The sequence below is a fragment of the Rhinoderma darwinii genome, chromosome 2 (genome assembly GCF_050947455.1).
Source record: "Rhinoderma darwinii isolate aRhiDar2 chromosome 2, aRhiDar2.hap1, whole genome shotgun sequence".
Lineage (NCBI taxonomy): Eukaryota > Metazoa > Chordata > Amphibia > Anura > Rhinodermatidae > Rhinoderma > Rhinoderma darwinii.
Genome location: NC_134688.1, coordinates 250,016,816 through 250,028,058, shown reverse-complemented (window position 1 = coordinate 250,028,058; position 11,243 = coordinate 250,016,816). Strand labels below are relative to the sequence as shown.

Genomic DNA, 11,243 nt, shown 5'->3' with positions numbered 1-11,243 from the left:
CTATACAGCACACACAGAGCATAGAGTAGAGATGAGAGCCGACCCTATCTCCAATGCAGGAGCCATTCTAGCTAAGAACCGCGCATGCTCTGTGGCAGTGGCGTAGCTATAGTGGTCGCAGCGGTCGTAATTGCCCGCGGCCCCCGCACCACATCAATAAAAGATACTATAGTAACTCGGGCCGCGGGCCCGTTACTATAGTAACTGACAGTACTTACCTTCCTGGTTCCGGAGCGCAGTGGAGGTCCTGACGTCACAGCGCTGTGCGCATTGCATGACGTAACAACGCTATGCGCCGCGCACAACATCGTGATCCCGGATAGAGTCAGGACAGAACTTCCGCCGCGGCTGAAGAGGAGGGTAAGATTAATATCCCTGTCTGCTGAAGCTGATTGGCGGGGTCCGACTCCCGGGAGCCGGCCAATCAGCTGTTTTGAAGGGGTTGCAGCACTCGTATGAGAGCTGCTTCCCCTTCATTCCGGTCACTTGCTCACACTGAATCCGTGTCGGCGATTCACAGTGTGAGCGAGTAAGGCTGGATTCACACGAGCACATTACGTCCGTAATGGACGGAACGTATTTCGGCCGCAAGTCCCGGACCGAACACACTGCAGGGAGCCGGGCTCCTAGCATCATAGTTATGTACGATGCTAGGAGTCCCTGCTTCGCTGCCGGACAACTGTCCCGTACTGTAATCATGTTTTCAGTACGGGACAGTAGTTCCACGGAGAGGCAGGGACTCCTAGCGTCGTACATAACTATGATGCTAGGAGTCCGGCTCCCTGCGGTGTGTTCGGTCCGGGACTTGCGGCCGAAATATGTTCCGTCCATAATGTGCTCGTGTGAATCCAGCCTAAGAGAAATTAAGGGGAAGCAGCTGTCACACGAGTGCTGCGGCCCCTTCAAAACAGCTGATTGGCCAGCTCCCGGGAGACGGACCCCGACACATCAGCTATTGATGTCCTATCCTGAGGATTGGCCATCAATGTTTAGGGTCTGGACAACCCCTTTAAGCCTACGATGTAGCAGGCTTAGAGGGCCCATGAGACAGGATCACAGATTGTCTGATGCGGTCTGCTGGGCCCTGCATCTAAGCCAATCACATGGTAGGCTTAGATACATGGCCCATGTGTGATCCTGTCTGATGGGCCCTGTATATAAGCCTACCACACGGTAGGTTTAGATACAGGGCCACAGCACACAGTAATCTTATAATGTATAAGATTACTGTCTGCTGGACCCTGTATCTAAGCCTACCTGGTAGTAGGCTTAGATACAGGGTTCCACAGACAGTATCACACATGGGCCCTGTATCTAAGCCCAACACGTGTTACTAATTGTTTTTTATGTGTTTTCTTACAGGTTCGGTCGTTGGACTACGTCGGATTCGAGGACTACTTCGATGACGGCTTTGTTTTATTAATAAAATGGTTACTGAGGGTTGTGTGGGTTTTTTTTTTATTTCAATAAAATATTTTTTCTGTCTTTGTGGTTTTTTTTAAACTACATTACTATCGCCTTAGTAATGGCCGCTGGCTGATTGATAGCATCCATTGCTAAGGCAGGGCTTAGTGTTAGCCGGTGCAGAGGCTAACACTAACCCCCATTATTACCCCGGTACCCACCGCCACAAGGGGTGCTGGGAAGAGCCGGGTACGATCCAGTACCTGACCATCTGTAGTGACGGTCAGGCACCGGGTTGGCTGCAGGCTGGTAGTATTAGGCTCGTGAAGGCCAAAAACAGTGGCCTTTCCCACCCTGGTGATGCTAGGCTGCTGCTTTATTGTATCTGGCTGGTTATGAAAAATGGGGGGACCCCATGTCATTTAAAAAAAATAAATGGAAAGAACAATGTGGGGTCCCCCCCAATTTTCATAACCAGCCAGATACAACACAGCAGCAGAAGCCTAGCATTACCAGGGTGGGAAGGTCCACTGTTTTTGGCCTTCCCGAGCCTAATACTACCAGCCTGCGGCCAACCCGGTGCCTGACAGTCACTACAGATGGTCGGGTACTGGTTCGTACCCGGCTCCTCCCAGTACCCCTGGTGGCGGTGGGTACCGGGGTAATAATGGGGGTTAGTGATAGCCTCTGCACCTGCTAACATTAAGCCCCGCCTTAGTAATGGAGGTTGTCAATCAGCCAGCGGCCATTACTAAGGCGGTAACACAACCCCCATTAACCATTTTATTGTGAATAAAAAAACGCTGTCATTGAAGTTTTCAAATCCGAAGTAGTCCAACAACCGAACTTGTAAAAAAACACAAACACACAAAAATAATTAGTAACACATAAAGAAGCAAAATTATTATTCTTACCTTTCCTGGGTCCAGCACTGAAGCTGCAATGTCAGCGAGCTGGGCCCTATATCTAATCCAATCATGTGTGATACGGTCTGCTGAGCCACTGTATCTAATCCTATCATGTGTGATACTGTCTGCTGGGCTTTATATCTAATCCGATCATGTGTGATACTGTCTGCTGAGCCAATGTATCTAATCCGATCATGTGTGATACTGTCTGCTGAGCCACTGTATCTAATCCTATCATGTGTGATACGGTCTGCTGAGCTGTGTATCTAATCCTATCATGTGTGATACTGTCTGCTGAACCAATGTATCTAATCCGATCATGTGTGATACTGTCTGCTGAACCAATGTATCTAATCCTATCATGTGATACTGTCTGCTGAGCTGTGTATCTAATCCCATCATGTGTGATAGGATTAGATAAGGCCCAGCAGACTATCACACATGGGATTAGATAGTGACCCAGCAGACAGTATCACACGATAGGATTAGATATAAGGCCCAGCAGACTATCATGTGTGATACTGTCTGCTGAGCCAATGTATCTAATCCTATCCATAGTTGATAGGGTCGTAGTGCTATAGATATGCTGTCTCCTATACACACATAAAATTTTTTTTGGGGTAGACATATATATTGGGGCTATTTCCCCTGACATTTTAAGTCCTTAGTGACGCCCCTGGTTGCTAGAGCTGTTGTTGATTGTTGGGTCGTCCATGAGAAGTTTGCAGGGGGAGGGGGGCCCAATAAGAACTTTTGCATCGGGGCCCATGAGCTTTTAGCTACGCCCCTGCTCTGTGGCATGCACAATTTCGGTCCTGTTCACATCAGCATTGGCCTTCCATTCATCTGTTCCGCCAGAGGATGCTTCAGTTTGCCTCCCTTCCGCTAGGTTTAGTATTTTTTTTTCTTTTTAAGGGAAACAAGAGCATAGTGTGAAAACTAGCAGAACGGCCGTAAACTAAAAAAAAAAAAAAATACTAATCTAAATCAATCGTAATGCAAACGGAAAAACAATACCTTCCGTTCATCTGACAGAACATATGAATGGAAAGTCAACCCGGGAGCCAAATGCTGATGTCAGCAGGCTCTTACAGCGACCCTCCGGGGGACGACGACAGGACTAGCACAACATTAAAACCCGGAAGCTGACAGCTATGACGGGGGAGCTACAGACTTCACCAGCAGATGAGTTTATTCAGATGCCTATGTGAATGGATGACATTCACTCCGCCATGGAGAAACATTTTTCAGTTGACCGGTAGAGTTACAGGAATTCTTTTTCATCTACCTCCAGTTTCTATTGCAGCCCAGGTGAGAGGACAGAAGACTGCAGTAGGTGAATGTTTTTTTAATTGTCCATACAGCTCAACTTTTTGGTTTTGCAGGTTCCGCTAAACCGTTTGGATTACATCCTAGATTTGTAGACTTAGATGATCTAGTTTGTTTGACCATTTTATTAAAAAAAAAAAAAAAAAAAGGGTTGAGTAGGGTTTTGTTTTTTTCCAATACAAAATAAAAATGGTCTTTTTTTTCCCCCAATGCCTTATTAGCACCTTAGTAATGGCCGATGCCTTATTGACAGCATTCCATTACCACGGCAGGGCTTAGTGTTTGCCAGTAAAAAAAAAACACTGACCTGACCCCAAAGACTGTTCATACACTTTTGATAGCCGTTGGCTTAATGCAGCTATTCTTCCTGACTGCCCCATACACACTATCAGCTGAGCGTAGAGGTGTTCTCAGAAAAAGTCACTACCATACTCCTCTGGCAGCAGCTTGACTAATAACTAAAGGACCAGGCATGTTGAAATTCAACATGCTCGACCCAACATCTGCAATTGGGGGAAGAGTTAGGATGCTACTAAACAATGAATGCGTTACTTGTATGAATTCGAACCAGATACTGTGTTTCTTGTTGGGGTTGTCATTGTTTTATTAATCTGATTAGTAATTGGTTTTTATCACATGACTGGATTGAAATTTATATAATACCCCACTTCTCCATTACGTGTGGGCTACTTTGGGCACACTTTTCTATTGGATGTGATATGGCATTAGCTTTGTATGCTACGATTCCATCATTGCATGCTCCATTTTATCTCTAGGACAATCCATCCAGAAAGTGTTTACACGGTAAATGACAGGTTACAAGGAGATCACGCTTCCTCTGCTGTAACTACCATAGAAACAGTAACGAAGTGCAGAGATTGTGAATAGACATTCCATGGAACACTGTATGGTACTTTTACCACTCTCCTATTAACCTTTGCCAGATACAATGATGGCAGACCTGGGGACACCATGGCAGCTCTCTCCTCGCTAATGGTTTAGTTCCCAGTGTATTCATCCTGGTTTCTAAACAGTTAAGCGCTCAGAGTTAACCCAAATGTTATACAGCTGACACCCAATGGGTATGGCTCAACCTGAGCCTACTCCATACCTCAGCTATGAGGTCCTTAAAAGGGAATGCCACTAGAATTTAAAAAAAAAAGTTAAATTAGTATATATGTGATTGAAAAGTTTTAATTTTTTCCACAAGTCAGGAATTATAGATTAGTTTCCAATTTATAACATTTCCATGTGCTAGCCACTAGAGGGAGCAGTTCCAAAAATTGCAGGATCACTGTGGTAAAGCAACTTCATTGATTTATGCTGCAAATTTGGGGTGTCCTCACATAATCCCCCCACTAGTGGCAGAAGGATTTGAAGGTCTTCAAACCTCCTACAGTGTGCACCATTTTCTGAGCGACAGCACAGTGCTAGGAGGATTAGATCCAGGGCTCAGACAGTATAACAAACATAAATTACCTTCTCCTGCCGCCGCTGGTCTAAGCTCTCTTCCTTGAGCCTTCGCTTCATTATACATATGGCTAGGAGCCATCATCTTACTGTCCGGCTTCTGGTCCACATGAAAATGGCGCCGATTTAGCTCTACGAACGACCTTAGCTGGTCTGTGTGGGAGCGGCGCATGGGCCGTTCCCACACAGACGGCGGCGCACACAACTGAGAATGGAACGGATCCCGTTTGCATTCTTTATGGGGGTTGTATGTGCCGTATTCAATCTGTATGCATCGTTAAAGATGAAAAAATGGCAGCCCCCATACAGAAGTAAAAAATGAGCATTTGAATAATTTTAGTAGCAATATGATAACAAAAAACACCTTTAACATTTGACATAACTGGAGTTAAGGATTTTATGAAGGCATTCCTCATCGAAGCACTGAGTGCCTAGAGGAGCCACTAAATTCAGACTTCCTATATGGGCCATACAATGTACTGTAAAAGTCTGTAGGAAAAAGGGGAGCATTAGATAAAACATGACAATGGCTCAATGGTTAGCACTTGCAGCACAGAGTTCAAATCCAGATAATATGCTCAATGAAGTTTGTCCCCTGTTTGGGGGATGGGGGTCTTATTGTACCTCTATTCCTTTCAAACTATACTCATGGAATATAACAGAATACAATTGTGGCATACTACATTGGATGCCACCTTAGAAGTATTGCTTCTAAGAGAGAACCCCTTCATAATACAGAGCCATATAGTAGCACAAATGGCTACAGCTCTGTAGTATAAAGCTGAAAGGATTCCATGTACCTTAGACTTCAAAATATAATTTTTTTTAACCTGCCTGCATGCTGCGGTGTTTCTCGGCCACTGAGCGCCGTAAGCAAACGCTGCCTCCCATTGATATTAATGGAAGGTCAGAGATAAACACCCAAAGATAGGGCATGTCAGTCTTCCGTGAGCAGTTTTAGTTCCTGCAGGGAAAAAATGCCTCCCATTGAGATCAATGGGAGGAGATTTTGGCAATGTTCCCGATGTGGTTACCATGTCAAAATACTCCGATTTCCCCTAACAGTGGCTAGTTTGACTGATTTACAGTAAATTTGCCAAGTTGATCCTCTAACCTTAGGTGGTTATGTAGTCTCTGAACACTGGTTTCTACTAGACTTCTAGTATTTTTGTTTAGATAGCTCTGATACAGTTAAAGTGGAGAATAGATTCTAAACTAGGGGACTGAGGCGGCCAGGATGCAGGTGCATTGTAAGGTCTGTATTACAGTGGAAAGTCCTGGCCGATCACTAGTCTGACCTGAAAGCATTAGTGATCCCTATGCATTAGGCTTGGACTTTGCCATTATACAGATTCTAAATTGTGCCCACATTATGGCTCTGGCTATTGACAAAGACATTGACACTTGATAACCAAAAGCTGTAATTTCTGAAGAAACCACACATTTATTTAACTGGACAAGCAGATGCTAGAGAGCATTTACATGGCTGATTGTAAGGCGTGGGCTCTCATTTAGCAAAAAGTCTTCCTGCGAGAGGAAACTGCACAGAGTACAGCTGTGTAAATTAAGCCCTTGATGAATCTGACCATTAGTGAAAACCGGTAGAGCCAATTGTTAATAGCTGGACTATGATTAACCCCTCAGTGACCAGCAATGTGCCCATTTACAAGTCACTAAGAGGCCTTAGTGCAGTTGCACATGACTAAGTGCCACACAGGCTGTTTCACTGTGCCCGATACAGACCCACTTTAGTGGGTGAATCGGGTCTGACAATTGCAACATTGGGGTCTTCCTGCAGCTCTCCCCCTGTCCATAGACCTCTATATACCGTATGTAACCTGAGCCATCAGTGAGCTAGCAAGGCATATATTTGTGAGGGAGGTGTTAAAGTGGCCTATAGGTGGACAGGCACCTCTTATAAGATCAAGGGTTTGTCCACATTCAATTGCTGCAAAAAATTCCTGCAGCATTTCCACTATAATTAGCAGACAATCTGCTGCGGAAGAACTGCACCATTACCTGCAGAAAACGGTATGGATTTTGTGCCGTTTTTTTTAGTCACTACCACTATGCCTGGTTTAGAGGACATCCCAATGTTTAATAGAGTTCCATAGAGTATGTAGTATATAAAAAAAAAGTGTACATTTACCAGACACAGGAGTAAACTTTGCACATTTATTAAACATTTATTGTACAACAAAAAAAAAAAAATAAGTTACTTTGTCTTTCCAGCTTTCACTGCAGATTTGGTCATCTTTGCAGTGGATGCCGCCTTTTTGTCCACTGCCTTAATGACTCCAACAGCCACCGTCTGCCTCATGTCACGAACAGCAAACCGACCTGTGAAGTAATTACGCGCAAAGTTAGTTCTAGACCACTTCACATTAGACGGCCATTACATATTACGGAAACCCTTTAGATTTAACCCCATAATGTAGAACACAGGTGCTAGGAAATGTAGAACTAGTAGGAAGTCCACTAGTACAAAAAGGTTAGATATTCTTTTAGCAGAGGCCTATAAGGCACATGTGAAAACACTGAAGACTCGTTTTACATATTTCTTACCAAGGGGAGGGTATGCAGAAAATGTTTCCACACACATTGGCTTTCCAGGAATCATCTCAACAATTGCAGCATCTCCAGACTTCAAGCTTTTGGGGTTGTCTTCCATCTTCTTGCCTGATCGGCGGTCAATCTTTTCTTTCAGCTCTGCAAACTTACAAGCTATATGGGCAGTGTGACAGTCCAGAACTGGGGCATAGCCGGCATTTATCTGTCCTGGGTGATTGAGGATGATAACCTGTAAATACAAGAAGAACCTTGTTAAAGTCAATGTATGCGAGTGTACATACCACACAAATGAACGTTAAGATGGCATAATGTTGTGAAACAAGCATTTGCGCAAATTTAACAATAGAGAGCATTTTCAGTCATTTACCTGAGCTGTGAAACTGCCGGCCTGCATGGGTGGGTCATTCTTACTATCACCAGCTACATTTCCTCTCCTGATGTCCTTAACAGATATATTCTTAACATTGAAGCCTACGTTGTCCCCAGGTGAAGCCTCCTGTAAAGCTTCATGATGCATTTCTACTGACTTTACTTCTGTTGTTACATTCCCAGGGGCAAAGGTTACCACCATGCCTGGCTTCAAGACTCCAGTTTCAACTCTTCCCACTGGAACAGTTCCAATACCTGCAATAGAACATATATTAATATCACTCTAAACATCACTAAATAAGTCTAATGGCTAGTCACTTCGCTCAACTTGCCTCCAATTTTGTAAACATCTTGCAGAGGTAGACGCAGAGGTTTATTTAATGGACGGGATGGGGCAACGATGGAGTCCAGAGCTTCTAGCAGAGTAACACCAGTAGCATTTCCTTCTTTCCTGTCAATCTTCCAGCCTTTGAACCAGGGCATCTAAAAAAAAAAAAAGAAAAGTTAAACACGTCATGCAGACTGGGAGGAAAAAGTTTTAGTACTTATGTCAGTTTGCAACAATGCCAGAAAGAGTATACCATGGCAGCCTTCACCCACACCTCTTTCTGAAAGTGGACCGATAGACCATAAATTACGCCAGAAACTGGGCAAGTTATGGTGCAACTTTTGAACTGCCCTTCTTAAAAAAGAAAATTCTAATAAATGTAGAAGTTACCAGTTCTATAATATTCCCCCACTGTGGTCATACCACCTCTTTAGAGAAATGTATATATGCAATAGAATGGTTGCTAAATTAATAGAAAACTGAAGGGGTCTTCATTAGTCAAAACTGGTTCAAGTCCACAGCTTGGACATTTGTCTGTTACTTTAGTAGAAGTATCGTTTACAAATATGAACTGGGGTTTGGAAGAATGTCTAGACGATCGGCTTTGATTGTTGTATGCCGGTGTAGTTATCAGAAAGAGGGTAAAATATCAACTTACCTTACTGCTAGATTCCAGCATATTGTCCCCATGCCAGCCGGAAATTGGGACAAAGGCAACGGTCGCTGGGTTGTAGCCAATTTTCTTGATGTAGGTGCTAACTTCCTTAGTGATTTCTTCATACCTCTTCTGGCTGTATGGAGGCTCGGTGGAATCCATCTTGTTAACTCCAATGATGAGCTGTTTTACACCCAGCGTAAAGGCAAGGAGAGCATGCTCGCGAGTCTGTCCATTCTTTGAAATTCCAGCTTCAAACTCTCCAACACCAGCAGCCACAATAAGTACAGCACAGTCTGCCTGAAGAAAAAGAATTCACATTAGGGACAAAGCAAAAGAATTTGTATTTTCTAGTAAAAAAAAGCATGGAACACAAAGGCCTCTAAGATCTAGCCCATGTGAAGCTTGGTCAGGCCTAAACTAGTCCCAAATCAGGACATTTGTCACAACAGATACCAAACGTAAAAGTGGCTGCACTCTGCAGCTCTCCATTCAGGTCTAACGAAGTGATGAATAGAAAATCAGGTATGCTGTAAGTTTGAAATGGGAAAAACCTCTAAGGGTATGTGCACACACACTAATTACGTCCGTAATATGACAGACGTATTTCGGCCGCAAGTCCCGGACCGAACACAGTGCAGGGAGCCGGGCTCCTAGCATCATAGTTATATACGATGCTAGGAGTCCCTGCCTCTCCGTGGAACTACTGTCCCGTACTGAAAACATGATTACAGTACGGGACAGTTGTCCTGCAGCGAGGCAGGGACTCCTAGCATCGTACATAAGTATGATGCTAGGAGCCCGGCTCCCTGCACTGTGTTCGGTCCACTACTTGCGGCCGAAATACGTCCGTCAATTACGGACGTAATTAGTGTGTGCACATACCCTAAGTCTTTGCTTCAACAGCTTGAATAAAAGCCTATTTAGTACTTGAATTTAATGCTACATTTACAAGCAAGGCATTTTTATAGAATTCCTTTCAGGTCAATATGGGGCCAGTCTGAACTGTCCATTAAGGAAAGCAAGCTCTGCTGTTCACCATAACATTTGTTAAACCAATCCGATGGAACTCATCACTGATGTGAACAGGCCCTTAGTCTCAGGATTTTCCAGTTACAAAGAACAGTTGCTACATATAGTTCTGAGAAAAAAAAAAAACCCAGACAACTAACATTTAACAAAGGGCTTGATGTAAACACAGCAAGTGAAGCTGCTAATAGAAATGTCGTTTGCATGGGAATCAAGATGCCATGGAATAACCGGTCACGATTGCAACTAGTTGTAAAGTTTCAGTGGCACTTATACAAATCATATGGACTAACCAGTTTTCAGTGCAGAGCAAACTACAACCCACAACATTTCACCGAGCAATGATGAGATCCTCATCTAGTATAACCGCATACTTGAGGCAGTGATGTTCCCTGGTTGATCCCTTTTACAGGACGCCTGGTGCAGCAGCACTTACCTGGGAGGTGCCGGTGATCATGTTCTTGATAAAGTCACGATGTCCGGGGGCATCGATGATCGTGATATAATATTTTCCAGTTTCGAACTTCCATAGAGATATATCAATGGTGATGCCTCGCTCCCGCTCAGCCTTCAGCTTGTCCAGAACCCAGGCATATTTGAAGGAGCCTTTGCCCATCTACAACACAGCAATAATAGCGTTATTACAGCGCACATACAAGTATATTAAACACCATCATAACCCCAAGCAGGACCGGGTCCTGACCCTCACGACACTTACCTCCGCCGCTTCTTTCTCGAACTTCTCGATGGTTCTCTTATCGATCCCGCCGCACTTGTAGATCAGATGTCCGGTAGTTGTGGATTTGCCGGAGTCGACATGGCCAATGACCACGATGTTGATGTGGATCTTCTCTTTTCCCATTGTGGCAGTTTCACAGCTGTAAACCGGAGCAGACGGAGTGGTAGAGAGAACGTAGTGGCGCCAGGAATTTAAAGGTCTGAAGAAAGGCGGGATTAAGTAAATGACCAATTAGAAAGTCTAGCGTCTGGAGCTTAGAGCGTTGTGATTGGATAGCGTAATGTTTGGGAAGCTCACAAGCCCCGCCTAGTTATCACGTGGTGTCGGTACAGGCCTGTTACGTATTACTCATTACGGTGACTGGATTCTACGTAAAGTTTCGATTTTATTTTTTTAAATCAATTCGGATTTTTGTAATATTGTATTGTCATTTTTATTATT

General features: G+C 44.1%; 1 protein-coding gene across 1 annotated transcript; it reads right to left on the bottom strand.

Moving 5' to 3' along the window:
- Window positions 1–7,272: 7,272 nt before the first annotated feature.
- On the bottom strand, window positions 7,273–10,996 carry LOC142741074 (elongation factor 1-alpha, oocyte form). Its single transcript, XM_075850465.1, has 7 exons — window positions 10,782–10,996; window positions 10,500–10,679; window positions 9,038–9,334; window positions 8,384–8,534; window positions 8,050–8,306; window positions 7,677–7,911; window positions 7,273–7,451 (listed from the first exon to the last, which is right to left on the bottom strand). Exons 1-7 carry the CDS (start codon window positions 10,923–10,925, stop codon window positions 7,327–7,329), a joined length of 1,389 nt encoding a protein of 462 aa, XP_075706580.1. The 5' UTR covers window positions 10,926–10,996; the 3' UTR covers window positions 7,273–7,326.
- Window positions 10,997–11,243: the final 247 nt, after the last annotated feature.